General features: G+C 42.8%; 1 protein-coding gene across 1 annotated transcript in view; it reads left to right on the top strand.

The window, feature by feature from the left end:
• Positions 1-8905: 8905 nt before the first annotated feature.
• The window catches only part of LOC149305458 (brefeldin A-inhibited guanine nucleotide-exchange protein 1-like), a 64336-nt gene continuing 54130 nt past the window's right edge, over positions 8906-19111 (top strand). The window contains exon 1 of the mRNA XM_089477520.1: positions 8906-9002. Coding sequence (XP_089333646.1) covers positions 8906-9002 — 97 coding nt within the window. The remainder of the gene's footprint in view (positions 9003-19111) is intronic.

Raw genomic sequence — 19111 nt, 5'->3', positions numbered from 1 at the left:
CTAACACACAAACCCAGCTTTGCATGTATAGATCAATTTAAATCCACTTGTGATTTCAGCACTGAATGTATATATCAAATAAACAGAATCAGACATACAAATCCTGCATTTGCAGGTATACAAAAATAATATATGAAATGTAGCATTGCAGGTATTAAATAAATACAAATAAATACATGGAAACAGCATTGCAGGTATTAATCAACTGAACAAGACATACATACCCTGTATTTGCAGGTATACATAAATAATGTATGGAAATATAGCATAGCAGATATGGATCTACAGAAGAACACACAAACCAAGCTTTGCCGGTACAGATCAATTGGAATTCACATAAAAACACGGCATTAAAGGTATATTTAAAACCCCCTAAATTACAGGGATAGATCACAGGTTGCACACCCAGATAACACACATAAGATTTGCCATCTTTGTCCCATATACACCCGGCCTGTGCCATCTTGGTCCCCAAGGCTCAAACATCCTGCTAGTGCCATCTTTGCCCTTCCACAATTATACATCTATGATACACACAATCACATTAACTCATGCTCTCCCTCATTCAGACAATTCATCCACATATTAACTCATGCTCTCCCTCATTCAGACAATTAATCCATTTTAAGAAACTACACCCCTTAGAACTACAAATGAGGGGCTACATGTATTTCTAGGACAAAAGTTGAGTGCACAAATGATGGAATATGTCGCTTTGGCTTGAAAATATGTTTTTTCTAACCATAGCGACATGTTCATTTGTGTCTTGTGCACTCCAGGTTTGTACTAGAAACACATGCAGCCCCTCATTTGATGCGCCAAGGGATGTCATTTTTGCAAATGTGTACTTTTTGTGCCATAATTTAACTTCCTACGTCAGCAGTAATGCCACGTCAAGGCTTCAACCCTAATTACTGACCATTCACACGCCTTTCATATCTCCATTCACTCGCAGAAGCACACACCATACTTTAAATACATTCACTCACAGAAGCACATTCATTCTTTCCCCTTACAATCCCAAAGAAATGATGGTAAAGGGAGAAAAAAAAATCACTTTTACAACAAAAATAAGTTTTGCAGTAAAAATGTAAGGCGCTCCAGGGATGATATGGTTACTCACCTACCGCACAGGCTAAATGGCTGATTTTAATAATATTTGCAGTTCATCAGGATTTCAAAAATTGCCTCCCTCTACCGTTGGCTAAATTTAACCCCATGATCAAAGGGATCATAGGATTAAAAATGAGTATAGGCCATTTTTAAAAAGGGAATGTGACTTTTTATAGCTATATGATCGCTGTGGTAACATTGGCTACCACAGTGATCATTTAGCTAGAATACTTAAACTTTTTTTTTTTTTTTTAAAGTTAAACTACTTTATGTTTAAATAATTTAATTTGGGGGTCTCTAGACAATTTTGATCTTTTTTCATCTGCCCCCAAATCATTTTTTTTACATTTTTATTTTTTTAACTTAATATTTTTTATTATTTTTTTACAATCTATATACCATTGGAAAGGTGAGGCGATTACCTTTCCAACGGTATATGTTGGGGGTCTGTAGCTGCTTAGATGCCTGAGATACAGGCATCTAAGCAGCATGCCCCCATACCTCTTTAACTGACAATTGTCAGTTGTTAATAAATTCGCGCGGTGACGTCATCGCGTCATTGCGCGAGACGTCCCCGGGCAGATTGGGTGGTCCCGGTGATGCCCTTCAGTTTGAGGGGCAGATCGCCAGGGTAGGTGGTGATGGAGGTCAAGGTAAGATAGTGGTAGTGACGGCATGGTGCCGTCGTTAGCACCTGACTGGGACTGCTAGCGACGGCACCATGCCGTCGTTAGCAGTCAAGGGGTTAAAGTCCCATTGCGGGACTCTCCTGGGTGGTTACAAATTCGGCGGGGGGGCAACAGGGGAGGCAAGGAATAACCTAGGGGGGGCAATTGCCCCCCTTGCCCCCCTGTAGCGACGCCACTGCCTTGTACGGACAATTTACCTATCCCTGATTCAGGATAGCCTGTTTTGTGTGTCTTGGGGGGGCACATATAAGTTCTAAGTAGAGATGGACAGTCTGAGACTAGTGATAGCAGTTTATGCTGGACATTCTCTAGATTGTTTAATAAACTGTCCCATTGTGAGATGGTGGTAGTACTTTTTTGGTTACTTTACAAATTTTTACTTGCACTCCACCTTTCTACAAGTGCTAACAATGTAAACAAATATATGCGTGAAAAAAATATTTTACTTTCCACTTACTGCTTCAGATATAATCCCCCTGGAATACATTTTCACAGAACTCAATTGCTCCTGATGTGTGGAGCAGAGAGGAGATTTTAATCGCACCTATTAATGATCTGTCAGATGTAAGAATGATAATGTTATATGTGTAATATTTATTAAAATATTCATATTGACTTACTAATACATGCAGACTTACTAATACATGCAGACCTTCCATGCATTCATATTTTCACAAACTGTGCCGTCATGCCCCTCTCACCCTTACCTGCTCCCTCAAGCTGTCACTGCAGGCCTTCCAAAAGCTCTGTGGAGTAGGCCGAAGCTGCGGTCTGTAGTAGCGGTGTCTACCCGCAGTGAACCAGGTGCTGTGGAATCACTCGTCTCTGGCAACAAATCCAGTGAGGAGCTTATTCAACACAGGGGAGGAGTAGATACCTGCAGCACTATAAAAACCCTCAGACTGTGACCACGGCACTCCAGTGTTCCCGAACTTTGGTTCCTGTATGTCCTTGGACTCCACATTACTGTTCTTCTCTGCTCGCCTTGCTACAGACCCTTTTTTGGATTCTCTGTTATTTGGCCTTTGGTTCTCCTATTGGACTACCCCGCTTGTCTGGACTACTGTTTTCTCTGATCGCCGCTGGCCCCTCACCTATTGGACTGTTCCTGACATCGCTCCAAACCAAATCCTGACACGTGCATTACCTTGTATTAGCCATAAGGCAACCTGTACTTACCAAGCCCAAAGGGAGGTTACCACGATGCATTTTTAACTTTATGTTTGTAATTGTGAAATTTTGTTACAGTATTACGGATAACCTTATAGCAGACACTCCAACATTCATTAATTCCAGCATTAGTAAGTAATGATGCAAAGAATTACGTCCGCCTGATTCCTGAGCCACTTGGTTACCAGCAGTTGAGACACCTAAGAACATGACATAATATCCCATCATCCTCAGTCATTGTGACTGCATAACTACATAACAAAGGAAACTATGTTCCATTCAGGAGGGTCTGTGTCTAAAGCACCATTAGGGGTTCTCAATGAGGCATGACAGTGGTCTTTGTGCCTAGAGGTGCCAGAATGTAGCTCCACTAGCCCCCCAACAAGTGCTATTTCCACCAGGGCAGGTATTAAATCAAGTGTAAGAATGTTTAAACATGTATCCCGTGTTCACTTGGTTCCCAAACTGTGCATTTTAGTTAGATTTTATTAAATTCTATCATTTTTATTTGTACTACATAGCGAGGAAAAGATTAATGGTAGCTCAGTGTTAGCACTACTATTGTGTGTATTGTGTATACAGCAAATCTAATCTTTTTAATTACTTATGCTTTCTATTTAGTGGATCATCAGTTCCAGTTATTTCAGCTGGAGTTTTCTTGTCTCAGAGCTTCCAAACTATATTGATAATATTCCTCTCTATAAAGGAATATAAAATTAATACTAGGCTATAACAGCGTAGCAAATTTAATTCCAATTTTTGTCTTAGAATTGATATCATAGGTTTGTTTTTGTGGTTTACTTAATACTGAATAATTGCCATGAATAGACTTCTTATGCTTTTTCCATTTGGTGCACTTGAGGGTTTGCTGGATGGGTTTGTCTGCATTGATCATTTCCAAGGTCTAGCTGCAAAAAAGTATTACTAGGCCTTTTGGCTTGTTTTGTTGCCAGCTCTCCCCGGCAGCATAATTAGCTACCTTTAAACCAGCACTTAAACAAAATTGATGCCTTATTCTTTCTCCACGGTTTGTATAGTTTAGTTCCAGTTTAATTTTGTAAATAAACATAGTCATTATCTCAGTAAAGTCTTTGAGAGGGTGTTATGCCTTTTTGTGTAGGATTCAGGTAATCAGCCTTTAATGGTGTTTAGTACGGCCCAGAAATGACCATAATACACTGAGTTCTATAATAAAAAAAACCCAGAGGCTAAAGGCTATTAACATGTCTCAAACACCTTGAAATGAATAGCTGTATAATTGTGACATTAATAAAAGTGTTTTAGGCTATATTCCTGGACAGATATTATGGAGCAACTTGACAAATCGCTACTTTGTGCCTTTGGTCTCCGAGGAAATATGATCACTAGACCGATGATTATATACAAGGTCGGCACAAGGAATCTCAAAATGACATTTTTATCCTGCTTCAATTTCAAAAGCATAGAAGATCACCCTGGAAGATTAGAAGCGAGGGAAGTCACCTCATTACGGAGGATTCTGACAGGGAAATGCAAAATGGCCTATTTTGGAGAATGAGACGGTAGCTTCTCATGACATTTTCAAATATACTTCATTTTCAACTTTAAAACGACATAGTAATTAAATGTCATTTTTAAGAAGACAGATAAATAATAGAATAGAAACCAGGGCCCTGATTTAAAGCAACTTTGGAGATCTCAATCGCGTTGTCTCCTTCTCTGCCACCATTTTTGCAACTGAATATAGCAAGTGCTTTTCCGTTTCCCCGCAGCGCCTTGCTATATTCAGTTGCAAAAATGGTGGCAGAGAAGGGGACAACGCGATTGAGATCTACAAAGTTATATATATATATATATATATATATATATATATATATATACACACCAATTTCACACTTATTTTAAAACATACCTTTACAAAATCTAGTGAAGGGTACATGAAAACAGCCTCCCTCCAGGCATTGGGCATTACTAAAGTGTAAGTAGGTTTTAACATTGTCTTCCATTACTCTACAATAAAAGTAGGCTCTGGTGACCCACCTCTGCTTTGTCAGCACTTAACTCAGAAGTATGGCAGGGATATTAACGCCAGTGGAGGGATGTCCTGTGCCCATTCCCTTTCCACCATTACACTTGCGTTTGGGTGACTAATAAATTAACTGATTAACTGGGTGTGTGTGGGGGTGCACCTAAAAAAGAGTCAGGGTAGCAATCGATCCACTACATCACTGCCACCCAATAACACAGACAATGGGCCTGTGGCTACCTAGGCCCAGGCACAATGATACTAATAAACAGGACCAGTGAATAACCAGTCCTTGATCCCCTCCGGCAAAGACTTTTTATTATTTAAGTAACTGCAATTTGTGGAAACAATCCTGTAAGGGGTTTGTACTGTATATTGTAAATCATTTGACGCAAATCTACACTTTTAAGGTTGAAATGCTCCTTTAAACATTGTCTGTTTGGGATATAGTTTCTGTTGCCGCTGGGGCTCAGCAGAGGTAAATCATCGGTACATACAATTTAATGTTGACACCTTGCATGTTTTATTAATATTGATCTGTTCCATGGGGAAGGCTTGTGGTTATTTTGTAGAAATTGATGGATGTATCTTATTGTCCCCAATTTAAATGCTACCTAACGTGTTTTTTTTATATTATTGCTTATTAAATACTATAATATATATATATATATTAATGTATGTAAGAGACAAGGCTGCAGGCTGGGAAAGAAAAACCTTTCCCCTGTGGTGTGGGGATTTTTCGACATTCACAAAAATACACATAAAAAGGCTTTTATACCTTCAGAGAAGTAGTAGGATTGGGATGCAAACCAAGGGTCGGCTCATAAAAGCAGAGACAGTGAACAAAAGAGATAAGACATCTCTATAAATAGGACTGAGAAAAAGAACTCCGGAACAAGGAGTTACAGTAAAAAACTGTGCAATATTCTTATGATATTTTAACACGCGGTGAATAATCTTTGTTAAATATTTGGTCACAAAAATATTCATTTTCATACATGTGCATACAGCGAGCCTTAGCTTGTGAGTTAAATGTTAACACAGCTCCACCCAAAAGCAGCTACATGAAAGGAGTGCCCCAGATTTTCATATTTAATAAACACTGGAAAACGTTTTGCCTGGGCTACAGTGCTTTTTTCTGCATGCAAATATGTGCAGACCTTCCTTATTTATAAGAATTTTTCTGTGTCATTTAACTCCTCCCCCAGCAGTCTCTACTAAAAGCCGGGAGCATACCGCAGTATGCATCTCATACAAGCTCAGTCAATAGGAGTAGAAGAAGAAGCACAATCAGTGCTACTGATCATGTTCAAGATGTTTGCATGAGAATAACCCCAGGCATTTTCTTACTATTCTTCAGTTTGCATGCAGTAAAGTGCACTGGAGTTCATGAAACCGGGCGCTTACGTACATTAAAAAATACAATTTTAGGAGTCAGACTGTTCCTTTAACCTGTTCCTCCTCTCATGATGTACCATACCATCCTATGAAAAAATAGGTTTGAAACCCTTCATGATATTAGGCCTGAACTCACAAATGCTCTACTGGATGAATGAGCGCAAATTCCCATAGAAACTCCCATGGAGACATAGTCCAAATGGGGCTGGTTGAGGGTACCTGTGGTTTTGGAATGGGATGTCCAACCAGCTCATATAGCTATGATTATGTGTCTTAAGACTCTTGGTCGAACAGTGTACATATGATACATTTACAAAGGGGTAGTTTCATTTTTCGTTTTCATTTGGTTTGGGAAATAAGGAGGGATTTTTAAATTATATTTTTATCATCAAAGGTTTTAGGGAATAATATATCCCTAGTAGAGATAGTAAAGTTAATCTGGTTAGGGCTCTGGCTGCATCAGTATCTGGAAGATCTATAGATCCCAACATATTACATCTGAGAGAAATTATCTCACCGGTTGGAGGTGAATGAGAGATGTAAACAAGAGCATCAACGTTATTACCGTTCACACAGCTCTGCGGCCTGTTAACCGGCTGTATTTACAGTACACTGACTGAATTTCATGTATCTACGGTTCATCCAATTAAGATGTTGGACATACCGACTCCATGGGATCGTTCCTGTTACACCGGATACTTTTTACGGTTGCGTTCACAGTCAGCATATTTTTTGCAGGAGAGGAAAGGCAGTAAAGATTGTTCTTACGGAAATCTTTTAAAATAGAATTTACATGACTTCAATCTAGTTTGGCTTGAAGAATACTCATCAGCATGTTGTGTTACCAAAGGGCGAGGTGCCGGGTTTGAAGACTCCTTCTACGGAGGGCCACTGCCCAATACAAATCTACAGCCAGGGTCCCCGTGCGAGCTAGAGAGGAAGGCGAGTTGAGGTTTTAACTCCCTCATTTGACCATTTCTCCAGGCTGGCCCCGTGTAACACATCATCCAAAGGGTGCGCAGACTTTGAAGAAATCGTGCTGAATTATCTATACATTATAGGGGGGCAGCCAAGGTCTTCCTGCAGCATTAACTCTCATAATATATAGCGAAGTCAACTCGCCATTTAGTGAATAAACCCCCCTTTTCTAGTTCAGAATGTTTGCCAAGTATAAGTGTGTCCTAAAGGCATGAAAAGACGCAATAATGGCAAACAGCGGAAAGTATGTTTATGATTTAGTCTTCTTCTCAGGGACTGCCTTAGTACATAAATCACTAATAACTGATCACAACTTCATATTAAAGTCTTTTGTTAAATCTGCTGCTCACCGTAGACTTTCATCAGTCAGAGTGGCAGTATCGGTTATTAAGACCAGGCCATTATATTGGTTACCACAAGGATGATAACAAGTCAGGGTAATTGTCTAGTAGATTGGGCTACTACATTATATTATGTTATTATGGAATACATGATGTTATTACATTATATTATGAAAACAGTTTTAAAAAAAGAAACCTGCGCAGTATTTTATCTGATCTGAGTAATAATATTTCCCCTTTAATAAGGTTTTCCCTTTACATACAGCCAGGAAGTACATTGGACTCTATAGATATTCCTGCTCATAAACGCTCATTACTAATCTGGATTGTTACCATCATCTATATAGGGATTGAGGTTAACAAAGGAAGTCCTAATGCTGGATGGGCTCCTAGAGTTGCCATGGTAACGCCGAAGCTTCTTTTGCAAAGCTGCTAGAACACCGCTTAGTGCACCTGCCACTACCAGATGGCCGGGAGCGGGGCTTATCTGTCCAGGTACAGGAGACGTCTCGGGAGTAAACGTGTGGGAAACACGGAGAAACGAGTGCCTACTGTTACAAGGCCCGGGGTAATAAAGCTACTGGTAGCCATAGCTTGTTTCGTCTTTCTGGTCTTTGTTACCCCAAGCCGGCCACCTGCAGGACAGATGAGGGCTGGGGCATGCGCTCTGCAGGCTGGGAGATGCTGTATCCATAACACCCATAAAGGTGCACGGTGTTCGGGGGGAGGCAGTCATGGCTGCCTGCATGCAGTAACGGTCCGCGTTGTCTGCTTCCGTCCATGCAAGCAGGGTTCCCCCCTCATGATTAACGAGGTGCTGCCCCCGACCCCAATACGATCCATCGTACCCCTCGTTCGCACCTTGCCCCCCGCCCATGACCGTGTCCCTCCCCCGGGTGTTGCTGCAGTGGCTGCTCTGGGCGGGTCTGCTCCTGACGTCGCTTCCTTCCAACATGGCGAGGAGAGGAGCCGAGCTTCCCTGAGCAGCTGAGCGCAGCCGGAGCCCCTGTCACCGCCGCAGACACTTACCGCTGGGGGTAGAGGCCAGCGGGTGACACACGGAGCTGCCAGCTGGCATGGGGCGGCCCCCTCCCGGACATTGTGATCTGGAGCTATAGACACCGATACCCGACGTTAGCCGTGGGGGTGGACCCGTCAGTCCGTGCCCTGGATAAACCTGGTCCGAGGACGGTGGATACCGGAGAGTAAACATGTTCCTCACCCGGGCTCTGGAGAAGATCCTGAGCGACAAGGAGGTGAAGAGGGCGCATCACAGCCAGCTGCGCAAAGCCTGCGAGGTGGCGCTAGGTGAGCGATATATAGTGTGTCATAACCGAGCCACACTGCCACTGCACAGCACCGGGCACATCGGACATTGTGGGACATCGTACTGTAACATCACCCTGTGACATCATAGTTTGAGGCCTTAGCACTCATATCTCTGATATCACCCGGGACTGCACTGCTTGGCTTCTGTGTGATGTCACACTCTGCCTCTGTATTACATTGTGACATCGCGTTGTCATAGGTGATTACAGTTTGTGGATTGCGCTGCCTGTGACGGGTGACCGGATTACACGGACTGTGACGGTACAGACTGCCGGGTGTGAGGCGGGAGAGCCGCTTGTACGGGTGACAGTCTGTGTATTCGGGATCCGTGAGATTAGGTGACACAGGAAGCAGCCTGGTGGCGGTTTGTGGCAGTAGGTGACGGGTGGCTTTGTGTGATAGGAGGAGGATCGCGTGTTTGAGGAGCTGTATTGGGACAATAGATGTGACACTTTATAGGACATGGGGCTGGGGTGGAATAAGAAGTGACATGTGGCAGGCTCTGATTATATATATATATATATATATATATATATATATATATATATATATATATATATATATGTGTGTGTCTGTGTATATGTATTGTGACATGTGGGGAAACTCCGGCAGGAAGTAGGGTGTATTTAATGTCTTGGGGTGACAGCCGGTGTATGATGTGTAATAATAGACAGAGATCGCTGAGGTAGTAACGTCAGTAAGAAGTAACAGACTATCGATATGGTTGTGACTGTAGGCGTCTGGCGTGGCGTATGTGGGCGAGGGAGGTCGTTGATTACACTATATCTGTGATTTTATGTATAGGGAATGGACCCAGAGTGTGGGGTGAGGTGGTTAAGCACATGTTCCATAATAAATTATAGGGTTCTGTGTGTGACTGTAAGTCGGAGGACTCGCCATTGGGACAGGCGGTTAGGGTGATTGTACAGACAGCAGTATGTGTGGCGAGTTGTGGGATGTCTCTGACAGGAGTAGTCAGTAATGAGTTGGAGTTTGTGACTGGGTCATGTGAGTTGAACGTGTGCGCCGGTGGACATTTTAAACGGGGCCATTGATGTTAAGACGCCTGAATACATGAACGGTGTTACGACACGTGTGTTCTTGTACTGAGTGACGTTCGTCTCGCAGTAACCAAGTTCTTGGCAAACCTTAAAATCTGGAAAAAAAGAGCCTGTGAAGAGAATCGCCGTTAACGTCTGATTTGTTCAGTTTGTTTTGCTGTGTTGGCAGCAACTGGGTTAATTTAAACCTGTAACCTGCGCAGCCACATGATGAGGATTTACGTGTTTTTTGGCAGCCGACTTGTTGTTAATGAGCATGGCTAAGGAAACGGACGTATTGACCTAACTGGCACCGAGGGTACTTCTTGTTTCAAGTACACGGTGACCGTAAGGCTTCCTGTAACATGTGGCTGGACCTAAATGTTCTCCACATTTCTCCTCTGTTGACAGATCAAGGTGACACTTTAGGGACAAGTTGCCCTCAAAGCTTTAGAGGTGTGATCACTCAGGTGTAGTAACTCTAGGTGGCACCGTGCCAGGCCTGTACCGGGAGTGCAGCCATTTAACAGCGTGACATTAAATGGTACTGAGGTTACAGTTTGGGGATTATAAGGGTGTCCTAGTGCCCAGCTCCTCCGATATCCTACGTTTAGGTTCCTTTATGAGTCGGTTAAGCCTTCTGCTGATGTTATTAGCGTTTGTTTTTTATCTCCAAATATCTGTTTATCGGAGTGGGTAGGTTAGAGCCGTATACAGTAAAGAGCCGTTTGCACGGGATACGTGGACTCGTTCTGCCCGGCTCCTCATGTTGTGTGTGGGCGATGGGTGATAACCCACATAAGAAGCATTTTGGGGTGGGAAGCAGTAGTTCTTCTCGATGACCCCTAGGCTGACCCAGGCCTTGCTCTCATCAGGTAGGAGAAACAATTCAGGGCTTATTTATTGTTTGTAAATGTAGTACGCTTGTCTTGCCGCCTTATTAGAATGGCTTTGCAGATCACTGGCAGGGTTTCCTACGGGTGTACTGGTGGTGTGATGGTACACAGGGGCATACATCATCTGTAGTAACTTTACTGTTTAGCGTGTTCGGAGGCTTCTCATTAATGGCGGTGAAGATCGGATGATGAGCTGTGGAGCTGTGCCTTGTGCGTCTTTAAAAATTGTAGCTTTGTTTATTTCTGTTTTTTAGTCCTTGGAGTAGATTGACAGAAGAGTAAAAGTCCCTCGACCTGTTGGTATTCTCCAACATGTCTGAACAGTGTGATATTAAAAAAGAAAAAAAAAACAGTCTGCTGAAAGGGAGATGGAACGAGATAGGGGCGGGAAATGAAACCAGAGAGGATTGTATTACCTTTCCGTCATTGAAAATGCATGCTTGGTATCGGGTATTGTAGTCGGAGGTGTGCTGTCTGTGGGGAGGGGAGGCTGGGGAAAGCATCGCCCGGCTATCACAATGCTTCCTTTCTCAGTCGCGCTCTATGTGCAGGCCGGTCGCACTAATACAAAGATAGCGATACAGGCGCTCAGCCTTATGAGCTCATAAGAGCCGTGTGTACTTCATGTATAAAGCATTATAGTATATGCTGTGAGCCCGGCCGCCCCACTGCGTTATAGTATATGCTATGAGTGCATCTGCCTGCTGCATTATAGTATATGCTGTGAGTGCGGCCCTCCCCGCTGCGTTATAGTATATGCTGTAAGTGCGGCCTCCCTACTGCATTATAGTAAATGCTGTTAGCGCGGCCCTCCCCGCTGCGTTATAGTATATGCTGTGAGCTCGGCTTCCCCGCTGCGTCATAGTATATGCTGTGAGCTCGGCTTCCCCGCTGCGTCATAGTATATGCTGTGAGCTCAGCTTCCCCGCTGCGTCATAGTATATGCTGTGAGCGCGGCTTCCCCGCTGCGTTATAGTATATGCTGTGAGCGCGGCTTCCCCGCTGCGTTATAGTATATGCTGTGAGCGCGGCTTCCCCGCTGCATTATAGTATATGCTGTGAGCGCGGCTTCCCCGCTGCATTATAGTATATGCTGTGAGCGCGGCCCTCCCCGCTGCATTATAGTATATGCTGTGAGTGCAGCCGCCTGCTGCGTTATAGTATATGTTGTGAGTGCGGCCCTCCCCGCTGCATTATAGTATATGCTGTGAGCGCGACCTCCCCGCTGCGTTATAGTATATGCTGTGAGCGCAGCCTCCCCGCTGCATTATAGTATATGCTGTAAATGCGGCCTCCCTGCTGCATTATAGTATATGCTGTTAGCGTGGCCCTCCCCGCTGCATTATAGTATATGCTGTGAGCTCGGCTTCCCCGCTGCGTTATAGTATATGCTGTGAGCTCGGCTTCCCCGCTGCGTTATAGTATATGCTGTGAGCGCGGCTTCCCCGCTGCGTTATAGTATATGCTGTGAGCGCGGCTTCCCCGCTGCGTTATAGTATATGCTGTGAGCGCGGCTTCCCCGCTGCATTATAGTATATGCTGTGAGCGCGACCTCCCCGCTGCATTATAGTATATGCTGTGAGTGCGGCTTCCCCGCTGCATTATAGTATATGCTGTGAGCGCGGCCCTCCCCGCTGCATTATAGTATATGCTGTGAGTGCAGCCGCCTGCTGCGTTATTGTATGTGCTGTGAGTATATATATGTACACTTTTTTGACACCAATCTGAAGTGGCCTTATTTGCCTGCTGCTGTGCGGCTTCTTAGACAATTCTTCATGTTCAGAAGGGAAGAAATAGAGCGCGCAGGCGTTGAAAATGATTGCTCTGCAGGATTTATATAGGCGCGCACTACAGGCTGCGTACTAAACAAGCAAATCTCACAGGACAGCCCCAGCCAGGTTTTCAAGTTAATCGCATATTTTGCATTTTACGGACAGTTATAAGCAGGGAGTGTTTGTATGGACACATACTCCGTAGCACTCCTATTCTAGCCAATGGCAGTAGCAGCAGCCAATCACATGATGTTTTACTAGCAGGCAAGCGATTGGTTTGCCATCAATTTCAATGGGAGTTCTGCTGAGCATATGCAATTCTTAGGGGTTAATACTTCTGGTTTCCATAGTGACAGATGGAGATGTGAAATTTTGAAGCCATGGGAAAAAAAACAGGATAAAAAACATTTTTTCCCCCAGAAAAGTATTACAAATTTAAAATGATTTTGTTACACTGGGAATATGAAAGGCAGTGTATATAAATAATAAACCAAATTTGCTTTCTTGTTGCAAGTGGATCCACAATCTCCGTATATGTTAAGAACATTTCAACTCTACATGAGAACAAGTAACCCCCCCCTCAAATGCAACAAAATAAATGAAGAAACCATCGATGCACAAAAAACAAAAGATCTCCTCTAATCCTCCTCCATGGATTGGACGGGGAGAGCGATTGCAATCGCCCAATCAGATTTGCTCCTTGGCACCAATACTGCAAATGGAAAAGTGAAGCAACTGGCATTGTGTGCAACTTTTATTAAGGTCTTCATGTAATAAAGTTTGAATGCCATGTCATAAACGGATTATTTATCATTGTGAAATATGATATTCCAGAAAAAAACAATACAAAAAAAAAACCTTAGTTGGATTTCCAGCATTTTATTTTCGGTTATGAATGTGTGTACATTGCCAAAAAAACAGAGAAGAAGGGAATTTTAGGAAAAGTAAGTCTGTACCTTCCCCAGTATATTTATTATTATTGATAATCTAATGTCATGTTTGTGGTCTTGCTCAATACAGTCACGTTTTAGTAATGGTTGGTGGAAATATACATCTTGCTTGTGGATGTCCTCCATGTTTTAGAATTTTATTTTGTTTTAAATCTAATTTTCAAAAGTTTTTTTAGTCATTTAGTCAATATTTTTTATTGGTGTTTAAAAATCAAAGCCGTAGATTGTGGAATATTCTGCAAGACTTGCAACCCTGTCCTCGACGCACGGAGGTCTAGGCGTACCCCAGGTGTAGGTGGGTGTGTGTGTGTGTGTGTGTATATATATATATATATATATATATATATATATATATATATATATATGTGTGTGTGTGTGTGTGTGTTTTGTAATGAAAAAGTACAATTGACATATTAAAATTAGTTCTTGTGCATCAAAGAGCTGAAAAGGCCGTATTTGTTGAATAATTTATTGGGATGTATGTTTGAGGACAGCTACTTATTAACACTTAATGGAAGGGTGAGATTTGCAGGCAGTTCCATTGTTTGTATAAGAAGTCCCGGCCTTAAGCAGAAATAATGAATTTACGCAGCGTGTTTGTATATGCTAACTATTGGATAGCTGCAGTGTTTTCAGCGCTCTGTTGGTACTGTATGTTACTAATAACCCAGAAACGCTGCAGAATGGGTTCATACACTGTACTGAACTTTGGATATAGGGTTCAGAGAATGATACATTCAATTTAATGTAAATAGATGGGTACATAAATGGAATAGCCTCCCATCAGAAGTGGTAGAGGCAGTGAGTAAATGTAATCGTGGATGGGATAGGCATAAAGCTATCCTCAATCTAAGACAAGACCAAAGGGATGATTAAGGTCTGAGTCTCTACATCAGGAATGATGGGCAGACTAGAGGTGCCGCATGGTGTGTATCTGCCGTCATAATGTGTGTTTCTAGGTGCCGTGTTAAAGGGTGTTACACGGGTGGTGTCCGTGGTACCAGGAAGCTGTTCCGTATTATGTGGTATAACGGGTACGACACGGCGTATCACTGCACAGTGTGGGCTTTTGCCGTTTACTCTTCTTAGTGATGTCATACCCTGTTAATGCAAGTCTCAGCGTTACCTCACCCTGCCCCCCCCAGGGTATATCTGGCTGATACACAAACACATGGCCTTTCTATTAAGAAGAAATGTCTGTTTAGAGTCAAAACGACTCTAAACCTGAGGAGAAATGTTACTCAATATGAAGACATTGAATAGGATAGTGAAACAAATGTTTCCATTATCCCTTGGAATGCCGTCCCCTGGCCTATCCGTCTTTCCCGCTGCCTTCAGTCCTTCAAAACTCCCTCAGCCCCCGCTTCTTTAAAGACGCCTACAACATTACGCAATACACCCTAAATCCCTCTAGATCAGGGGCGTCCAACCGCGTGAGATCGGCAGCCAGGATCACAAGAGCCCTGCTGCTCACTTGTGGGAGGGTCTATTCTCTGCTCCAGTCCCGCCTCCTCTGTGGGGAGAACGAGGGAGGCCGCGCCCCCTGCTGAAGTCTGTGATCGGCATCGAGAGCTGTAGAGCAGGTAAGAGGGGTGGGGGAGGTTGTGTGAATGAGTATGCCTGATTGAGGGAATGATTCTGTGAATGAATGAATTTATGTGTGTGTGTGATAGCATGGATGTGTAAGTGCTGGAACCTAGGCATGATGGGACTGTGATTGCTGTTAACAATCCCACTCCTATCATGCCAAGTCAGCCAGTACATGCTGAAACCTGGCTAGCTGCCCCCTTGTGTATTGATGCTGCCAGCAGTATGAGGTCTGCACTTACAGCCACCCTGTACCAGCATGTACTGGCTGACTTGGCATGATAGGAGTGTGATTGCTAACAGCTAACAGCAATCTGCTAACAGCAATCACAGTCCCATCATGCCTAGGTTCCAGCATTTACTGGTTGCCTGGGTATAAAAAGAGTGTATTTGCTATCATGCCAAGTCATATTGCTGATTTTTTTTTGTCCAATTGTGGTGTGTTACTTTTAATAAAATGCCCAGCCAACCAGTACATGCTGGAATCTGGGTATGCCTGAGATTGCTGTTAATAATAATATATCATTTTTTGTACAATTTTGGTGTGCAACTTACTTTTATTAAAAGTGTGTGTGGGGGGGTCAGTTTCAGTTTCGGCTAAGTGAACACTGAATTTTCGGTTTTGGTCCAGAATTTTCATATTAGTGCATTGCTAAAATAAATAGAACTATTTTATTTTTACTTATACAGAATCCTGCATTTGTAGGCCCAGAAAGGCCATATTTTCTCACAGTGAAAAATGAGTGCGGCCCGCGCACGTATACAATTCTGATGAAGTGGCCCACTGCAGAAAAAACTTGGACACCCCTGCTCTAGATTGTAAGATCCTGTGAGCCGGGCCCTCCTCACCAGTTTCTGTAAATCAAATTGTTATGTTATATATACTGCTTATGTCCTGTCTACCCACTATACAGCACTATAGAATTCAGAATTCTGTGCGGCCGGTAAAGTTCTTCCTCGCCAAACTCCAACCATGTCTATAGACCTTGCTTTGGGACACAGTCGTGCTGGAATAGAAAAGGGTCTTCCCCAAACTGTTCTCACAAAGATGGAAGCAGAGCATTGTCCAAAATGTCTTGGTATGCTGAAAGGGACATACTTGTCATATGCATTAAAGTGCGAAAACCATATTTCCTGCTGCGCTATGCACTGTATGGACTACACTGGGTAGTATCAGAAGGTATAGATTCTTTCGTATACATATAACCTTTGTTCAGATGTTTGAGATCAGATGGCGTGAAAATAAGTATGGGTTTGGTATAGAAACTTGTGGTTGCTTTTGTATACATTGCTCAGTATGAGGTGGCTTGCCCCATGCGAGCGGTGGGGTTCCTAAATACAGAAAATAGATATAATGTTCACATTCTGTACGTTTCACGATGTTGAGCAGGGCTTTAATGTTTCCTGTTAAGCCGCCACGCTGTGTGTAATGATGCTGCTGTCAGAGTTTAAAATTCAACCACGCTTCGTGTACTTTTATTTCCTCTTATATTTCATGTTTTAATGCCGAAATCGGTTATTGCTATACTTTGGTGGCAGATGTGTTGGTTTAGGTGTCTTTGTTAAAATTGTGGCTTTTATATATATATATGTGTGTGTGTGTGTGTATATATATATATAATTTTTTCTCTTTTCTCAAAATGCAAGCGGCAGCAGTTTGAGAGAGATTTATGCGAGCCCTAGGCCGCATTCTAGTGCAGGTTACGGGGCTTATCAGTTGTTAGTTTAGTTGTTATGTATGTACATAGGTGCCAAAGTCCGCGCCTGGTATTACCGTATTTCCCCATGTATAAGATGCACCTTATAAAATATGGGGTCTAAAAACTGGGTGCTGCGTCTGATACAGTGGTTGTAGATTGCAGTTACTACTTCCCAGGCCCTCCCTGCAGTCACACTGGCAACTGGCCCCGCCCCTTTCCTTATAAGGTTCACACTGCTCAGCAACTCATCCAACAGTAAGTTAAATTAATATTTGGGCTGCTGAAAGTTAGGGGAGGTGGGGGTTAATTTAGGGGCAGTTATGGATAATGGGGTCTTTAGGGTTAATTTAGGGGCAGTTATGGTTAATGGGGCCTTTAGGGTTATTTTAGGGGAAGTTATGGTTGATGGGGTATTAAGGGGCAGTTAATGGATGGGAGTGATAAGGATGATGAGTATAAATGTTTTTGATGAATAAAACTTGAGTTCAATAATGTGATACATTTTTTTCAAATTTCGGGCCCCAAAATTAAGGTGCGTCTTATACATGGGGAAATACGGTATATGATATAGGTGCCTTTACACGCGTGACCTTTGTGTTGGAATATTTAAGGAAGCGGCTTCTTAACACCGTGTAGGCCACAGGGAGAAGCAGGAGAGGAGATTTCATTACCTGTGCATGTTTGGGTCGTAGAATTACGTTCATGATCATGTAAGGAAACGGCTCGTAGCTTGATGTATCATACCCCGTAACATGAATCATAGAATCAGCAAAAAGCGTGTTTAGAAATCACTCAATGAAAAGACGAGCTTAGACATTTGCAACAGCCGGAGATAACACAGCGGTATTAAAGCTGCCCTGTCTGAAACGGCCCCAAAATAGAAGCTTAACAAGTCTCCTGATGAAGTGTTATTCTTAACCTTTTACATGCTCTTTGCACCTTCAGGGGGTCTTAATAAAATACATATGGATGGAAAATGAGTGACGAGGAGAAGCAAATGCATATGGAGGGGGATTACCCCCCCCCGGATTTTCAAGGGGGACACCACAAACATTTAAAGGGACCATACAGCTGTCATGCATTAAAGTGCCTTTTATTGGTTAATGCAAATAAAAATCTGTCTGGCCAAGGATGCTGGGAGTGACTGCCCAACTATTACCATGCTAAGGGAGCAGAGGATGGAGTGGTTTACGCGCAGCAGCAGCAATGTATACATAGTAACATAGTAACATAGTCCATAAGGTTGAAAAAAGACCAAAGTCCATCAAGTTCAACCTATATACATATTGTGTCCCTACTGTGTTGATCCAGAGGAAGGCAAAAAAACCCTTATGAAGCAGATGCCAATTGCCCCATACCAGGGGGAAAATTCCATCCCGACTCCAAATATGGCAATCAGAATAAATCCCTGGATCAACGTTCTGTCCCTATTAATCTAATATCCATAACTTGTAATACATTCAATGTGATTGTGATGTTCTAGGTTTCTGACACTTTGTGGCCCTGTCGTGTACGGGATATAGACACGGTAACTAGCGGTAAATATATGATCAATCTGGGATCGCCAAACCAGCTTGAGCTGTTTTGTGTTTGTGAATATGACTTATTTCATATTTCCTTGTAAAATGCTTTTGTTTCTTGGACTTTAGTTTAGAACGTAAGGAAGTAAAACACATGTTATGTATTGCAGTCTGCAGCCGCTGCTGTGGCGGGATGTATTAACTATATTTATGGCTCACGGCTTCGAGGCACCGCTAACAGCTCAGGATCTGACTCCCGTGGGCCGAGGTACAAACCCGTAACTAGATGTTTTATGAGAATAGGTTTGAGTGCATACGCTGTGTATTCAATATCACTAAGAAAGTCTACTAGCCCTTGGGAGCTAGCAAAGTCTAAAAAGGCGAAGAGCAGAAGTAAAGAAACTCTGGAACCTTCCTAGTTGTAAGTATTATGGTGTTTGATACAGACAGTTATCGGGTAAAAGGTTGATACTGGGGGTACCTCCGCATAACCACGATCTGGTACAGATTACTGGTACTCCGTACCAAAAAAAACATTGTGAGAACACATTTTTTGGTTTAGCACCATAAGGAAATGCATGTGTGGTCAACAAGACTTCAGATCATTGTTTTCAACCGTTTGA

The sequence above is a fragment of the Sceloporus occidentalis genome, unplaced genomic scaffold (genome assembly GCF_023333645.1).
Source record: "Sceloporus occidentalis isolate IW3139 unplaced genomic scaffold, rSceOcc1.0.p SCAF_11, whole genome shotgun sequence".
Taxonomy (NCBI): domain Eukaryota; kingdom Metazoa; phylum Chordata; class Lepidosauria; order Squamata; family Phrynosomatidae; genus Sceloporus; species Sceloporus occidentalis.
Note: the sequence above shows the minus strand (reverse complement) of the source record. Positions and strands in the feature narration are given on the sequence as shown.